Raw genomic sequence first — 19,638 nt, 5'->3', positions numbered from 1 at the left:
TATGAAAGATCGTGGTCGTACTGCAGAAATAAGAGCGTGAGTTATTGAGTTGCATTTATTTTCATAATTGTTCAGATTTTCCGGCTTGATCCGTTTATTTGTTAAAATTATTTCAGATAACATGAAACGTAATGATTCTGGAATAAATTCGTGAACACTCAAACTTTATCACTTGCCGGGTAAATTTTGTTATTGCAAATTTGCGATTGGATATCTCTTCGAATAATCTCACCAGCAGCTTTTAATTTTTTCCGCTTCCTCATCATCACACTTTTGGTTATATCAGGTATATAAAATTTACGTGCGAGACATTTTTAAAACAAATTGTGTTGTACTGGAAAGTAGTATATTGTCGCCATAATGATTCATTAATCTTTTCGTTATTGTTTTTTCATTCGGGATGTGCTGTGTTGTTAAAATAATTTTCAATTCTTGTAACGATTATTGTTTGCTTCAATGTATTTATAAATTTGTTCCATTGCTGCATCAACTTGTAAGACTTGAGGATTGACTTTTTTTATCATGATCAGCTATTTTTGCGGAATTTTATAATGACATTTGCCTTGTGACATTTGCCTTCAATGGCTACTAAGACCCCTGATATTCTTCCCTGATATTCCCTGATATTCTTGGAAAAATGTCTAGGCTAAAATCGTCTTTTCGTAATGCCAGCAAACCAAGAATTGTTTCTTTAAACTCTAAATGACTTACAATTACAATTTTTCTTCGCGTCGCCTTTGACTGCTTTTTTTCTTTTGTTTCATCAGCTTCTTTTCTGCAAATAAAACAATTATTTTTCCAATCCAGAGCAAATGATGATGACTTACAGTGTTTTCTTCGGTGGAGAGTAAATTAACTGCTTTTGATCCTTTCTTTTAAACGATTCGTAATATTTCTTGTTAATATGTCTTTGACGACATATTGCATGTGCAAAAACAAATTCTGCATTATTTAAAAAAGTAAAACAATCATCTTCTCGTTCTACAGATGCCTGTTTGAAAGTAGGTAATCCTCTTGCAATTTTTATTATTTCTCCTAAGTCTGTATTTTCTCCAGAACCAATTCCCAATTTTTCGCAAATGAAGCAATTGTCAGCTTTACAATAATCGTTGGCGTTAGCTTCGTCCATCCTTAATGAAAATCTACAGAAATAAATGAAATGAAAGAAAAAATAATTTTAAGTAAAAATACAATGTTTTAATTTTGGTACTGTAATATAATTGTTAACAATTATTATTACTTGATATTGCAACAAGTGATTACATATACATAATATAAAACTCTCTGCTAAGCTGATAAAACTAGCTTTAAGTTTCATTATATACCAAAAAATGTTTTACATATATATATATATATATATATATATATATATATATTTGTATATACAAACCTTTCGTGTTTAAAAACTTTACATATATTCACTATTTGACACAGTAAAAATGTTCTAACTATTATTGTTTCTCGTAATCGACGACATATATATATTTAATTATTATGCAATTATTTGCAATAATAATTATTTATTTCTATGCATACATAATTATTTTAAATTGTTATGTAACTTATTGCTTTTTATAAGCAGAAGAACAACCCCGTGTTTCATTCACTTCACTAGTATAAGTGAAACTGAACTACTCTGTGACGTAGCAACAACTGCCAACTCCAGATTTCGTTCGTCTGCCCTCTCCCTCTTCGATCCCCTTCAAATGTCTTTGCTTTATATTTTGGATGTTAGTAATATGTTATAAAAAGGTTGTCTTTAATGAAATTCAACTTTTAAAGCCGAATAATACATTTTATAATCATAAAAAGTGGAATATTTTAAGTAATTTGTCATTGTTTGTTTAAATAATTAAAAAACAAATAGCGCATAGAATGATTAGGTAAACATTTTAGTATTACGAATAAAAAACAGTATCCAACAGTTTTTACATAAATTCATTTAGAATACTCGGTTCCGAGGTACAAATCTAAGGGCACTCCACTGTTATTATAGAATAAGCATGGAAACGGCTTCATATTTCAATACTAGGCGGTAGAGACAAGTGCAGATTTACTTAGTTATAAAATTGCTACTTATGATATTTTAAATTTTTGTCCGCCATCTTGGATCAAAAAATATTGAATCAATTTTTTTTTTAAATTGGTAGGTGGACAAATATATAAAATATTACACAATGTAATGTGTAATACATGATTTTAATGTGAAGTTTTCCTTGAAAAACAATAGCGAAAACCGTTTCTCAATAAATGCCTTCGTTTTTGAGAATAAGCAATTAAAGTTGCAAAAACGGAAAAATTGCTGTAGTTATAAAACGAGGTAAAACGCTCCGTACTAACGTTTTTTACTTCATATTACTTTCAGAATTACATCCGATAAGAAACTTTAAACAATTAATGTTGGTATTAATGACCCAAACACTAATATTAACCACCTTCTCAATAATAAATACCACTACTACTACTACTACTAAAAATAATAATTATAATACACAATAATAATTTGCAACACTTACACAAATTAAATGACTACGTTAACTGATATTATTTACTTTAATTATGGTAATATTTAATTTTAAAACTTATTTATAGTTTTCGGTCCTAAATTACGTATATAAAAGATTTTGAAGGCAATTCTACAACCCTTTCACGAGGACGATATCTTACAGTAATGGTTTTTCCAATTTCTTGTATTGGTAGCAGTCAATTTACTTAGCGGTTCACTGTTTTGAAATCTAATGTTAAATAAATCAAAATCCTTTTGTAATGACAATACTCTATCACCGTACACCTACATTATCAACAGAGTTATTCTTTCCGTTTCACTTAAAGGATGTATTATTATTTGATAAAAATAAATGAATAAACAAAAATAATAATCATAAATTTTCCTTACAGAACAAAGATTTGAATAACTACAACTTAGTTTTCCAATATGTAATTACTTATTTTTAGAGACAATCAAATCTGTACTCGTATGTTAACGTTTGAAGCCGAAATGAGAAGTTAATAATTGCTTGTTGTAATATAATACAAGTGCATTATTGTAATGTAAGAGCTACTATTTACTACTCTAATTTCATATTTATATTAAACAAAAAAGGATTTCATACTTTAAATTTGTAAACATACTTTTTTTAATCTTTAAAAAATGTATTGTACTAAGTAATTTAGAACCCTACAGAAGTCAACTACTTATTAGTTACTATAAAATAGTCAAATACTTTGCAGTTGCCAATAGTCAACTGCTTTGTAGGTAATTTCAAATTATTCAATACTACTACTTAAGTTTCCAATAACTATACTTAAGTATTCAACTACTAGTTGACTTACGTAATATTTGATTCCACATTAACTCTTTAAAGTTTTGTATTAGATCTAATGCTGAAGGGGATACGAAATAATAGGATTACTACGGTGCGTTTTATTACTTCCGTGATCTTTCCGTTTTTGAAACTGATTGGTTATAAGTAAAAAAACGAAGGGATTTATCGAAATACGGTTTTCGCCAGCGTTTTTAAGGTAAAATTTTACATTGATATCATATCAAATGTGCTCCTTCTTATTTAAAAAAAATATTTGATTCAATGAGGCGGATTCAAAATATTGGACAAAAAATTTCAAATACATCATGAAAAAGTATTTTCTACTATATAAATCCACACTTGTTTCTCTTTTTGTTATACCTCCTATTATCCCTCAGTTTTGAAATATAAAGTCGTTTACCTACTTAAATATTACCTTGTACATTAAACTATATCAGAAAAGGTTATAACTGCTTATATTCGTATATAATAATTTATATATTTATAGTCATTTATATTCATTTTTGTATCACTAAAGATTCTCAGCATTTAAAAATCTTCATTGGTGATTGCTTAGCTTTTTGTTTTACACTTCCATACATCACACAGTTTTTTGATGCTTGAGCGGTTTCTTCAGAAAAGTTTGAGTCTTCTTTCAGGTAAATTTATTTCACGCAGAATACATTTGTAAAAGTCAGCAAGAATAATAAATCAGTAATAAACTGATTCCTTCTTGTGGAAATATTTTCAATTCTTTCTAATAAGTACGGACTTAAGGAAGGAATCAGTAGTAAACTAATTCCTTTCTGTAAAAAAAATTTCAATTCTGTTTAATAAGTACTGACGAGAGGAGCAACTGTTTTCTACATATGAGTACGAATCGTAACATGGAACCAAAATACACACTAGATGTATCTGGGTCTCTTAATATCTCATAACGCATGTATTCAAATTATATTCAGAATAATCTGTTTCACAACCTACGTTAATTATCTTGAGTGTGTTAAGTATCCGTCATGAGATTAGTTTAAAATCTAATCATTGATTTTACATAAGGTCAGGTAGTTCGAGCGTTGTGAATTAATGTTTTCTGTGGTTCTTCTGCCGCCGGGGGGCAGAATTGGACAGTGTGTTTAACGGCTGGCCTTACATGTGTTTGGAAGGACAGGGGATCAGGTCAGGATCCTGTCGCGCAGACCACTGATGCTCAGGGAACTACGGTACCGGGGATCGCGAGGTCCACTCCGGCAGTTGGTGAAAGCCGCACGATTGTGATGAAGACGGCCGCGAAGACCTACGCCGACTTGTTGCGAAAGATGAAGTAGACGGTGTCGCAGGGTATTGCAGAAAGAGGGTACTGAAGGGTTCTGCAGGAGGAGTGCCTGTTGGACCATTTGAGGATCCGATCTGATTTCCGAGCAAGGCACCAAATTGACCCTCCGGAGGGGTTGGCCACATCCAGGACCGGCTGTGTAACGTTCTCATATAGGATTGGACGGCGTCTTGTCGGAGTCAATTCTCCGGAGGTCCTGATGAAGGTTGTAGCTGATGAATGTAGAATCTCTCGAGGGACATACACGCAACTACGACGTTTGGACGCAACTATGACCTGGTGAAGCTTGGACTTAGAAAAGTTACTCAAATGGTCCTTTGCCAGGAGGAGGGTCTACCAGCGTGCCAGAGCTAGAGACTCCGCAGGCACGGAAAACCTGCGTCAAGGGTACCTGGCAAAAAAAGCGGTCTTTGTGTCGACGATAAAACCAGCTAAGAAATGGTGTTGGAGGAAGCTGTGCGAGCAGGTTCACGAGGACCCGGGGGGAAGAGGATCCGAATTGGTATTGAGCGGTTCGGTAGATCATTGCCCGTGTTAACGGAAGAGCAAGTGTGGGCTAGTGTTAGTGCACTCTTCCCGCTCGGAGAAGTCCAGCCTAGGGGGAGATTGTGGCCGATCGCATCCGACGTTTCAGAATTGAAGAGATTATTCGGGCCTGCAGGCGAATGAAGCTGCACAAGAATCCCGGTCCGGATGGGATACCGGTTGAGGTGGTCCCAATCTTGGTGGAGGAGGCTCCAGCAGAGGTCCGTTGGGTACTTAATGGCGTTTTAAGTCAAGGATCCATCCCGGAGGCCTGGAAAAGTTCATGGCTGGTCTTAATCAGAAAACCCAACACTGAGTAGTCTCCGTCTTCGTAGAAGCCTATATGTCTGGCCAACAACATTACTAAGTTATTGAAGCGGATGATCGACGTAAGGCTCTGGTAAGAGATTGACCGTGCCGGAAGACTCCATGATCGACAGTTTGGGTTTCCGCCTGGAAAGTGTACCTTTGATGCTATCAACGTAGTAATGGAGATAGTTGACAAGGCGGTGACCAGTACCTGGAGGAACAGGCTTATACCAATGGTAATACTTATCGATGTGCGGAACGTATTCAATTCCCTCAGCTGGAAGTCTGTCTCTCGGGCGCCGAGAAGGTTGGGTGTTAGCGGCTACCTGAGGAGGATAGTACAGGATTACCTCGACGATCGGCGATTTGTATAAAGGCTGGGGAATACCAAGCTGTGGCTCCGGTTTACGCGTGGAGTGCCCAAGGTCTCTGTCTTGGAGTCCCTCCTGTGGAATGTGGTCTATGATGAGGTACTTCGGCTGCGTTAACCGGGAGGGGTGACACCCTTTGCCTAAGCTGATGATTTGGCCCTTGTGGTGGTAGAGAAGACTGAGGAGGGTAGCTAACGCTGCAAACGCCACCTAAGATCCACCAAGTACCTGGGAATGTGGCTAGACTACAAATTATCTACGTGAGAGAGTTTAGCGAGAAGACGGGACGATTGGTGCAGCGTCTGGGTAGGCAGCTCTCGAATATCGGCAGACCACGAACATCGAAAAGAAGTCTGTATGCATACGTGGTCAATACACTTCTCTACGGCATTTTGGCGTGGAAGAGAGCCACGGCCGTGGGGCGCAACAGGAGGACCCGAGAAGTAATACAGCGTCGCATGGCCCTCAAGGTGGCATCAGAATATGCCTCGGTGTCGACAGAGGGGGTGCCGGTAATCACGGGGCAGCCACCTCTTCAGCAGAGGCTCGAGTGTTGAGCCACCAGGCAATGCCTAAGAGGGACATACATTCGGTCCTTTTCCGAGATTGGCAAGCTAGGTGGAATACGTCCGCCAAGCGTTGAAGAACGCACCGTCTTATTGCGGATACAGGGCCGTGGGCCGATCGGAGGTTTGGGGAGCTGAACTACTGGCTCATGTAATCCTAACCGGCCATGGGGTCTTCCGCACTTACCTGGGTGGTAGGAGGAGGGCAGATGACTCCTACTGATCTTATTGTGGCAACCCGGATAATCCAGAACACGTGATGTTCTGGTGCCCACACTAGGATGAATGTCGCCTAGTTTGCTCGCGATTACCATTTTGCTCAGCATGGAGACCATCATCGCCACCATGTTGTGGAGCTCCAAGAAGTTTGAAACCATTGCATGATTCGTGACAAGGGTTCTTCAGAAGAAGGATCGGGGTCTCGAAGACGAGGGACAGCCCTCTGCGGAGCTGCCGTTTCCTCATGCATGCACGAGTGGGTGGTAGCAATGGGGCACGGGACTCTCAAACCCCCGAGCGAAACAGACCAAGCCACGGCGGGAATACCCCGCTCGGGGTGTCCCCGTTAGAGGCGATGGCTTAAAGACCGAGTTCCGGCTACCAGAGTGGGGACCCAGAGACGACATAGCCGGGCTTAGTTGATTCTACTCTGTGGTTTGAGGCGGGCGCAAAGTAAGATCCGACTGGCGGACCGAGACCGGAAGGCCCGTTAATGCAGCGTTAAGGCAGCGTTAGCTACCCTCCTCAGTCTTCTCTACCACCACAAGGGCCAAATCATCAGCTTAGGCAAAGGGTGTCACCCCTCCTGGGTAACGCAGCCGAAGTACCTCATCATAGACTACAATCCACAGGAGGTTCTCCAAGACAGAGACAGTGGGACGACGTTATAGGGGAGGACACTTCCCTGGGTTGTGTTATATTTAACTGCAGGATCCGGCCCGGAGGAGAAAGTGAAATAAAAAATGTTTCTATGGTTGATCCAGAAAATTTATTCTCTAAGAAACAAAATAAACCATCACACTGACAACACGCTTTCAGACTAAAGAATATTCACCAGAGATAAATGCATAAATCAGCCATAAAAACTAATTTTGGGAAAAAAATTAGTTACACGTAAGGATAAAACGACTATTTAGTTCATAGATTGTTGGCATTCTCCAATTACAGTTGAGATTAAAAACAATTAATTATGTCACCATGTCGACATATTTATATAAATCTCGAGCATAAATGTAATCTCGAGCATATAAATGTCGAGCATATTTATTTAAATCTTATTTTTCATTTATCGTAAAATTGATTCACTAAAAATTTGTTTATAGATATTACGGGATTACTTGAATGATATTATTTATGAAACTTTGGCACAAACCACACTATGTTTATTAAAACAAATTAACGGTATAAATGAAATTATAAATCTTAGAATGACGTCAAATGTGTACGACTTTAAAAATTTACACTCGCATATTATGTGACACATAATATGCATACAGGTATGTACAATTTTTTCAGGTTGGGTCGCCTGTCGTTAAAGTTGGCTGATGCTATTCTCTATTCCTTTTTCTTCTGTGCTATACAAACCGTAACGTACTACGTTCTGTATCTCGGCTAGAGTTCCATTCAGTCTCACCTTGTTCATCAACTACGTTTTTTATCTCTGACAATTTCTTTTAGAAGTAAATTAAATGAAATTGACGTCTGCTACAGGCCAACCCAGTCGGTTGGTTTCTTATGAGACTCCGACTGAAATGTTTTTCTTTTCTTATTCATCTAAGTTTGTCATTTCAAACTTTATCAAATAATTTAATTTTCAACATCCTACCAGTTAACAAACCTCTATTATTTTTTTTCAGGTACCTTTATTGTCCAGCCACGAGGAGTTATGGATACAAATATTTTTAAAGACTATCTTCTTATTTAATATTGTATATTTATTATCTGTTGCCAGAAAACTTCGTTTTTGTATGAAAACAATCCTTTTGTGTTCCATCTGCTTTTGATGTCTTCTTAACTTCGTATCATTTTTTTAATTTTAATATATTGGTATAAAATCTCAACTTTTTCTTTTTTTAAATATTTCAATCTCCATTACCATCATTTTACCTAGCTTTCTTTAGCTTTGTTTAAACATCACCTATTTCTAAACAAATTTCTTTGCTAGTAATGAATCTACGCTATTCAACTAATTCCACGGTTCAACAATACTAATTCATTTTTTTAACGCTTAAAAAGCAATATAGTATTAATAGTTCTACTTTCTGTAGAAAGATGAAATTATTCTTGGTTCTTTGTAAATGTTTAAAAACAATGTAGACTTCTCCTTACTGGTCTCACACCTCGTTGAATTGGAAATTCTTTTTCTCCCTTTATTCCTAATTTTATTACCTACCTGATAGTTGTACAAATTGTAAATAATCCTTCTTTCTTTATGTTTTAACCTGGATATAAAAAAAATAAAAATAATAATTTTTGATAACTTCTAGCATAAATTATAAAATAATCTATCAGCTGAAACTAATACGTTCCTTGATAGATGGTGTGGCCTAGGTCAAAGTGAATTGATATAGCGGTAGTTCTCAGATTAATTTTTTTCTTCTTTCTTCAAGATAGTAAATTATATATGTTTTAAAATCTGAGAGCAATGCTTTACTGTCATACATTTTTTACTTTAGTAGTTTACCCTAGTAAGCTATTCATTCCTACATTAACTTCTTAAAAAAAAAAAAAAAAAAAACTGAAAGTATGACTTTTACTAACGCCTTAATTCTGCTTAATATTTTTTTCTATATAAACTATCCTCTGAGATCATTTATTTTCTCCAAAAATTCATCAGATAACTTTCTCCTGTTGCCACTTAATAAATCTTTCTTCAGTCTGTAATAATTGGTAGCATGGCCATCTGCGATACGAAATTATTTTGGCTACTTTTCTCCAAAGTATAACGATTTTGTTTTAACTTCAAATATTTAAGAAGATCTGATTTTATCAAAGAAGACTTTATTGCTTAGAACACCATACAAAACCTTATTACTTATCTTATTTATTCTACAATGCGATAAATAAGAAAAGTAAGGTTATAATTTTTACGTAATTTATGCTTAAATTATATAAAAATAAATACGCCATACTTACAATGTTTTTTGTCGGAAGATTATCATCAGCATATCAATTAGAATAGCAGGTAACCAATGAAAAAATATGACGCAAAGCATGTGAACAATCCAGCTTGAATGAATATTACCATCTGGATACCATAACATCATTTCAAATGGGTTTTCGTAGCATGCTTTTTTACCTAGTTCCATTATCTCGTTCCACGACACAGGAATACTCTTGCTTTCTGTGATATTCAAAACTGGTATTTTCGTTTGCCTGTTGTGCAGAATTTAAGAGTAAATTTTTTTATACAGTTATAAATAAATTATCAATATCAAAATGATTTAAATCTAATGTTATTAGGATTATTTGTAAAGCTCTCACTTGCCTTGTGAGTCGTTTGTCATTGTAATTAAACTCCTATTGGGCTGGGAGTGTATTTAAAAAACCTTCTAATTTGGAGAACAATGGGGTAACTCATGGTTGTGTAACTTATATCTATTTAACTCATATTATGTTAGCGGAGAAATAATCTTCCCATTAAATATTTTATAAATGCTTCTTTTAGGATGAATCCAGAGCAGAAGAAATGTGGTATTTTTGAAAAATTTGTGTTTAAATCAATATTGACCTAAACATTATTATAAAATTTCATAACACATACACACACACACACACACACACACACACACACACAACAAGTAAAATATTACGCATTATTTTTGATATCGATTTACTAAGAATGTAGGTTGTTATTGAACAGATTCGATTTTTCGCTTTCGATCTGTCCTCTAATTCTACATTGAATGGTGATAAAACTAATTTATTAAATTATAGTAAATGCTGTTGTTTAAGATAATAACTATTATTTATGTTAGAGTTGGGGCCTAAGTCAAATTACCCTTAATATTATAAAATCTGTACTGTAATCAGGGATCACAAAAATGCAGTATGATATTAATTTACATTTATCATAGAAATTTACAAAAAATCACTAAGCAGATATGGCATCAGGAAAAAAACGTTTTCATATCTATCACTATATATCTAATCAAAATAAAGTAATAGCCTGATTATCGAAAAATAGGCTATTTGGAGATTTTTTTTAAATATAAATTTGACGCCTCTATTCCAACATTTACGCGTTATTCCAAATACGCGTTATTCGACTATTTTATACAGGATTTTTTTAGTTCTCTTAAATAATTTTTATTCTAATTATATTTTGTGAGATATATTTAATTTCAGAAAAAACTTATATAAATAATACTAATATACATAAAATTTAATTCATCTTTTTTTTAATTTAGAAATTTAAACACAGTTTCGTTTTAAAAGCTTTGCGTACCGTAACGTATACTATTATAATAGTAATTATTATTGTTAGTACTATTATTAAACGTTAAAAAAATATCTTTAATGATTTCGCAGAAGTTGAATTGTATTTTTCATCAGTTAAACTTAATAAACACTTATTATTTAAATTCACTTTACTGAACAAATGATGATTTTACTTAGGGGATTACTTTTCGTAATGTGTGATGTATTATAAACCCTAATTTATAATCTAGTCGTGTGCATGCAGTACAAGCGACTTAAAAGTCTTAAAGACTGTATACCTATATATATAAAAAGACTATATATCGCTTACTCTCTATTCCTCTCTCTAGTACAACTTCAAGAGAATCAGTATTTTTCACCTTCCGGATAACTTTGTTATGTGACAATGATAACTTTGCCATACAATAATTCGTGAGGTAGGATATTTGTATGCCGTGAAGAAATACCCTAATTATTACGTGATTCTTATTTTATTTTTTTAATATTTCGAAAAATAAATTTTTTATTTTGGAAATTTTTAGAAAGTTTTTTGTTTAGGTCTTCTCTGCTTTTCCAAAGTTTTGGTGACTTTATTTCACCGTTATTAAATTTTATAACAATTAAATATTAGATTTTATATCTAAACTATGATGAAAAATTACTAAAAACTACAGCGTCATTAACCGATTGATCACAATGATAAGTAATTCTTAAAGTTCAGTTTAATATTGCATTTAAAATGACCGATAGTAAAGAGTAAACAGGGTAAATAAATCAGCTTACAACTGAAATGTGGCTCCGTGCATCCTGAATAAATTATTTTCCAAAAGTTCTGTCTTTTCGTAACTATATCTCTTTATAAATGAATTTTATTCTGACCTACCAACGTTTATTCCAAAGATTGCCCAGAAGTTCTATAATGAAATAGTATTCTGTTCACGTTTTACTGGTTTTAAACATAATCTATTGACATATGTTCATATTTATAACTGTAGAATTTAAGAGATTAAGTTAGCAGTTACTTATTTTTTAAGCTAATGTTGTTGTTTATTTAATTAAAAACATATTACAGGAATATATGTTTTTTATAATATGATTTGATTAATAACAAGAAATATTTATCAGTCTCGTAGGTATGTATATAATAATTAATAAATACATAATTTTCTAAACAAATTATTTCATATTTTACTATTTTAATACATACATATATATAATTAACAGAAAAATCACCTAGAAAATAAATATTTTCTGCATAAATGTACTCGTACATGTATATTTTTGTAGCTACGTGTGAATATTTATGCTCAATAGTCGTTAAGTATTTAAAGGTACATGTAAGTATGTCTGTAAATGAATAATTTCCATTGAAAACAAACAAAAAAACAATAATATTAATAAAACAGAGATTACTGTGCTTGTTTGTACAAAAATTTGCTTTAGTTAGGAATGTTTTGGAAGAGGAGAGTTTATTCTCTATCAGTATTTGATTTAGTTCAAATGTAATTACTTTGACTGTCCATCTCAATTAAGGCATGTATCTGGTAAAATCTAAAAAGGTTTTATATGGATAAGTGTACTGTTATAATTCCATTTTTCAAGTATACTTTTAAGTATAAATATTTATTTAACTATAAATTTTTATTTATATAAATATGAATTTATTATTATGAATGTATTTTTTAAAAATAAAATGTTACATAAATCATCATATTATTCTTGTTGTTATAAAAGAACTTAAAATTATATACATATATAATAAAAAAATATCATATAATATATATTATACATATATTATTATATTATAAATGATATTATATATATAATATAATATGATAATAATATCATATATATATATAATAAAATAAAAATAAAAAAATGGAAAAATCACGAAAAATAATTTTTAGCATAATTCTAATGAATATCTTTTAATATTTATTAAATTATGTTTATTATTTCGTTATTTTTATATGTGCGTATTTACAAGTATTTATGTAAGTTTATGAACGAAAAAATTGATAAAACTGGTAACACTAGAAGTAAAGAATAAAGAATGAAGTTATATAAAGATAGATATACATATACATTTTTTGTTAGAAGGAATTGGGACTATTGAAGGAAGTTTAGTTTTAGTCCAATTACAGTTGTATTGCTTGTAAACTTCCCTATCACATCATTTGGTTCACCGAAAGAGAGTTCAAATATAAACCTTATTTTGGTTGACCTGATGATATAACTGTAGAATTTAATAGATTAAGTTAGCAGTTACTTATTTTTTAAGCTAATGTTGTTGCTTATTTAATTAAAAACATATTACAGGAATATATGTTTTTTATAATATGATTTGATTAATACCAAGAAAACTTTAACAGTCTCGTAGGTATGTATATAATAATTAATAAATACATAATTTTCTAAACAAATTATTACTGATGAAATTATTACTGATGATATCAGTATTTCCATCGATTGTAACCAAGTACAAAATGATGTAGCTTTTAAATTGTTGTATTACACGTTTGTCTTCGCAACGTACTTTAATTTAACATTCCACCTAGAGACGAAAGGTTACATGGTAAGAATGAAGGGAGAAAAAGAAGAAAGAAAATACTTTTAGCCACTATTATTTAACATAATACATGACAAAATCATGTTGATGAATGTTTTACTTAAAAGAAAATGATTTAGTAATGGTTGTAGACAGACACACACACACACACACACACACACACACACACACACACGCGCGCGCACACACACACACATATTTATATATATGCTTCAAAATATTCTTTTATGTTTTTTTCAATTAAACATTCACAGAGGACTGGTTAGTCTCTTTTGAATTTTGAAATTTAAAATAGTATTAGTTGACTGACAAAAATAATTTACATATATGGAGAAACTAATGTGCAACTTTACCCTACCGAAATGATTAATTAAGATTTTCCTAAAAGTAGCTTTTTTCTTTTAATTTAATTTAAATTTAAAAAAAAAAAATGGATAAAGTACAAAGATATCCTGCAATCAATACTTTTATCCTATTTTCCTTCTTTTGTAAGTCATCTTCTAAGATTTAAAAGGTTTACCATCTCTCTCTTAGGGATTTTAATAAAAACACACAATGTGAAAGGGTAAAAGGATAGGAATTTCATGTACAGTTGATTTCATTTAATGAAATAAAATTAGACGAGAATATTGTCGCTGATTAACTTTAATCAAAGAATTTATTTTTTTAATTATAAAATCTAAATTTATAATTATGAATTTAAAAAGTACAGTTAAATGCAATGCCCATTAAAAAACTAAAAATAATAATAAAGAAATTGAGAGAGTGATATTCTCTATAAAGTTATGTTTAATTAATTTAAAGAACGATGAGCCATATAAAAGTTTTGGGCCGAATTCCAGGATTTTATAACGGCACCATTCTGTTATGGTTTACTGAATTATAAAAAAAACTTTCGCTACGTATTAGATTATACATTCATAGAATTAGCTTTGCTTTCGAACCACCTCACTACTACCACCAAGCAGATAGTAATGTTATGAAGTCAAGCTTGTTTACGCGTTTGGTAGTTTGCCAGGCTTCCTTCCTGAGTTGGATTGCGGGGAAGGGGTTGTGAGCGGGTTGAAAGAGAACTGAAAGATCTAGTGGAAGTGAGTGAGCGTGCGTTTATAAGAGGTGCAGTGGGGGGAGAGAGTTAGAACACAGAAATGGAGGACATAAAATAGCTTCCATTGCAAACTGGTAAATTATTGCATATAAAGCAATGGGCGTCAGAAAATAGTACCTACAGCAGACTCCCAACTCTCTCTTTCAGTGAAGAGTTATTTCATTAAAATTATTTCTTTAAAGCTTCTTTTCTAATTAAACATTTTTTAATAACATCTTTTTTTTGTATCAATAACTTGATTTTTAATGCGTTTGTCCATTTCGTGTTCGTTCATATCTTTATGTCAAAATTATTTTCGCGTGTTCGGGGCTTGACTAGAATATTGTAAGAAATACAAATATTTATACGAATGCGATTTGTTTCTCTAAGAGCCTAGGAAATAAGGAAAATAAGTATTAAAAGTGGCAATAATAATAAATGAAAATAATAAACAGCCAAATCATAATAATAATAATAATAATAATAGTAATAATAAAATTAAATACAAAATAGTATTTCAAATAAAGACAGGATTTATTTAAAGGTAGTTAAATTATGAAAACTAGAATTCAGTCCAATTGACTAAAGACGTAATGACTGCTAGCATTAACACCTAATAATGCATTAACGACAAGATAAGATTAGACAAGTTGCCATTGACATTATTCCAAAGAATGTTTTTTAAACGGTCTTGTTAGCCTAAGAAAAATATACCTTTTAGTAACTTTCTGGATTCCTTTTATTAATATTTTCTCATAATCTACTTAATTGGAAGGAATCCGTTACCCAGGTCAGTTATACTGGCCTTGTTACAATATTTTAGCGTTACAGTTTTATTATCAACCAGTTATTATATGATAATGTTATTTTTAGAAGAATAAATGTAACGAAGTATTGTAATATCAATAATACTCCTTAAAGGAATATAAAGCTTATTTGAAAGATAGTGCAAGTTTCAAATTACGACATAAAAAGTCATTTTGGACGTTCCTATGATATACAGCACACTAAATATAGGTTAAGCTTGACTGCCAAGTTAGTTTTCATAGATAAACACCTTCTCAGAGACACTAAACTTAGTTAATTATTATTATTATTAAATCTACTATATTCTGATATAAACATTTCTGCAAGTAATTAATTTAATGAACATTAACCAACAACTACTTCTAGCAATAATTTATTTAAGTTTTGTAGGATGTGTCTTAGAAAACAATTATTATTTTTGTAATTAAAGGAAATGTGGGTATTGTTTAAATGAATGTATTTAATAATTATATTGTAAGAAGACTACTCAACATTTTCAAGAAATTATTACTTGGCCCAAATTAATAATGTTTTCATCAAAGAAAATAATATAAAACTATATTTTAAAAAACATACTGTACTTCTTGATTAATAAAATTATTGATTCTCATTATTATTAATACTGTGTTAACTGAAGAATTATAAACATGTGCACATCATTTAAATCTTACGTACGTATATATATATATATATATATATACCCATACCGGAGCAGGATACTTTAATTTTTTGTATTTTATATAATATAATTTGCATAATTTTATATATGTATATATATATATATATATATATATATATATACACATAAATTAAAATTTTCTACTATTTTTCTAGATAGTAGAAAGAAATCTTTCTAGATAATAGAAGAAGTATTATTACTGCTTCTTTCAATCTGAGTAGTGGAAAAAGCGTTTTGTTTACATTTTATTACTTACGTATTTGCATGTTAAATACATTTGGGTATTTTTTGTTTAGTAAGAAATAACTGCTCAAATCTACAGAATTTATTAGGATAAAACCGGTATAATTTTAAAAAGTGATTTGAGCTTGTTATTCTATTTATTTATACTTTAATTTATCCACTGATTCTACTTGTTAATATTTATTTTGTTTCAATAAACGAAATGAGTTATCAAAAAAAAAAAAAAGCTTACAACTGTGGTTGTTTCTGATGCACAGAAAACACAATTACACACAAAACTTAATTTTAAATATTTATCATTTTATTTAAATATAATATTTTTTTGTTTAACTAATTCAATGATTCTAACTAAAGCGCGCGCATACCGTATTTAATTCACATCGCTGCGGGGGTACTGTGGCGACGGTCGGCACTAACTAATGTAATTTCACCACTTACATAGCATAAATTTACGGTCGGTGGACTGGTCTAGCCGTGAGGTTTAACGCACCAGGAATAGAGTTAACCGGACGATGGAGTTCGAGACACAGCCAGACCGAGTTACCTTTTTAAATTTTAAACATTATTAATTTATTTAATCCACCGCTCACCTATGACGTCACAACATAATAGTAGTTTAGAGCATTTTTTGAGATGAGGGTACGATTTTGCAATCATATTTTTTGTAAATATTGTTATTTTTTAATTTTTAACAAATGTGCCTAAGAAAAATATGTACGTAGTTAGGCAAAATCCCTGGATTCTGATGATAACCTTGTCCTACAGTCTCATTCCCTTGACCTTTTAGTCGAAAAGTTAATGCCATCAATGCCGCATGTATAGAAATAATTTGACCAAGTTAGTTCAAAACCGGTGAGTAGTTCTGGAAATATAGGGTGATTTAGAGGCCAACACCGAATACACAAACGTACATACAAGCATTAACATCCGGAAACTTTTCATCTAGTTTTTTGGGTTCCGTAGGTGTCAAAAAGTCAAGATCCGGTGAAAACCTCATATGTACAAATTGGACCGATACATTACTTACTCTTCTAGAGCTATGGCTCTGCAATAACGCTGTCTAGACGGGAACACAATATACATATAATATTGTATCCAGCTTTTTTGTATTGAATTTTACTGGATCTATAATGCTTTTGCGTTGTTTTTAAACCTGTTTATTTTTTCTAATAAAAAACTTACAAATGCTCAGCGATTCAATTAGTTTTAACCATTATTTTACATCAGACCAGAGGGAAAGACAGTTACACGTTACGGAAGAGAGCTTTAATAAGAGAAAAGAAGGAATGAACAAAAAAAGAAATATAGGTTGTCTGCTTTACACAATGCATAGCTGATTGGCTGCAGTCAAATTTAAATATGTTTGAACGGACATCGTAATGCTCTCTGGCATTTTAAGTTATTTAGATATGTTAGATGTTACCTTATTACAAAATTTTATTTACAGTAAACATACAATTATAACTTAGCAGACAATAACTTGCTGTAATTTAACAGCGACAATATCTTTAACCCAAAAATAATTATAACAATGAGAAGAAAAGAAATTTTCCTAAGGATCCAAAAAATTAAAGTTTTCAAAAGGAAAGTTTACGTAACTTATTGTAATTAAATTAATTTGTGTCGTCTGCAACTGTTTTCAGCTATATTGCTATTGTGTAGTTTAATATTTTAAATTCACTTTTTTTTTACATTCTAATCTACATTAAGTACATTATTACGAAAGTTCTTTCCCAGAGGCTAACTGCAGCAGCTCTAATTGCTTATTGTAAAAGATGATTTAGGTGTTTGATCAGTCAGCCGTTCGAAGGCTAATTCTTATATAAATTTTAAAAATGTTTTACCAGCTCATGAATGTTTTTCTCTTCCACACAATTTTTTTCGCTCAAATCAGTTGTTAAATTTACGTGACCTTTGTTAAGATATTTACTTTACTATTTAGTTCAAAGGAGTTCTCAGTTCTATCCGTGGATTTTATACAGATAAGTCGATGTATTTTTATAAATTTATGAAAAAATGGTAATGAATTTTCTTCAATAATAAGGGTTTATGACTTTCTAAACAGTAACTAATAAACAATCTATGTTTTCTAGTCAGATGTTAAGTAATTTAATCATGTTGCTATATGTAATAGTGCATCAGGAAACTCAAAAGTTAAGTTTATTATAAACTTCAGCTGTATCTAATTTATATTTAGATTACAATGTCTGCGTTATATTTAGATCGCAACAGAAGTAAATAGTAATTTTGTTTTCAGAGGTAAATTTATACTCTTATCGTTTGCAACAAACACTCCGTAGAAACAATTGCACGGCAAAAGTTCTAACAGCACGAAAACAATATTTCCCTTTAAAATAAAGAGAATTTGTAAACAAAAGAAATAACGACTAGTTATACATTTAAACTATTAAACAGATTCAATGAAAATTTTCAACCGACTTAAGAAAAATACTATTCTGGTTTTGGTCACTAATTTTCAATATGATTGTTGTTTAAGGAACTCTAGTTGTTAGATTTTATAAAAAATTATTCTGTCTGCCGAATTTGCGATCCTATAAATAATAATGCTTATTGGAAGAAATGTAGTTTGTTTTCGATCAGACGTAAGGAATTACAAATACTTTCTAAATTAAATCATCTATGTTTATCAATGTTACATATTTACACCAATATTAATAGTTATAAAAATAAATTATTCTTCAGATACGATGAGGAAATATTTAAAATAAACAGAAAGTAAATTTATTGCATGTTCATACATTCAAGTAGATCATTTTACTTATTTTTCTTACTGAGTAACTTACTGTTTTTTTCTTTAACGTGTGATTACAATTTGTTATATTTCAGCCATAGAAATTTATCACACACCCGCTTAGGATTTTACCCGATACGTAATTTTTAATTGCAGGAATTATTATGATCTACATCCTTGAATAGCAAAGTATTAAAATTTAATTTTTATGATTAATGAAAAATAGACGTGTACGGCAATTTCTATGATAAAATAGGATATTATGAAGTATAAATACAATTTAATTGCGGCTGAATTTGTAATTAATCTGGATTTAGAGAGTGTAATTTAATGAAGAGTTTTAGGAATCCTCTCTTTCGGGGCAGAAGCTTTGTGCAATTTCAGGCTCTACAGTTAAATACAATAAGGCGCAATTGTTTAGTGAAGCTCGCGATACAATATACAGAGTACGAGTACGAGAGTTTCAGTTTGTATTTCGATTCCATTTGACCAAAATTTATGTTTAATGTCGGCAACACTAGTTTTCAGCTATACGTAGTGTTATTCAAATATCCTACTATTCTATTTATTCCACCCTTCATTTTATTCATTGCAATACCGTTTAAATGCTACGGGTTACTTTCGTTTAACGTTTCCCATATATTTCAATATGTCTAGAAATAATATATATGTA

The 19,638-nt window shown here is 31.5% G+C and overlaps 1 protein-coding gene across 2 annotated transcripts in view; it reads right to left on the bottom strand.

The window, feature by feature from the left end:
• LOC142327909 (putative fatty acyl-CoA reductase CG5065) overlaps positions 1-19,638 on the bottom strand; it is a 242,697-nt gene that overhangs the window by 12,638 nt on the left and 210,421 nt on the right. For both annotated transcript variants that reach the window (XM_075371278.1, XM_075371284.1), the window contains one exon: positions 9,545-9,784. In XM_075371278.1, the coding sequence (XP_075227393.1) occupies positions 9,545-9,784 (240 nt within the window). The remainder of the gene's footprint in view (positions 1-9,544; positions 9,785-19,638) is intronic.

Source organism: Lycorma delicatula, chromosome 1 (assembly GCF_047948215.1).
Source record: "Lycorma delicatula isolate Av1 chromosome 1, ASM4794821v1, whole genome shotgun sequence".
Lineage (NCBI taxonomy): Eukaryota > Metazoa > Arthropoda > Insecta > Hemiptera > Fulgoridae > Lycorma > Lycorma delicatula.
The sequence above is the reverse complement of the archived record's forward strand: the minus strand, read 5'-3'. Positions and strand labels throughout refer to the sequence as shown.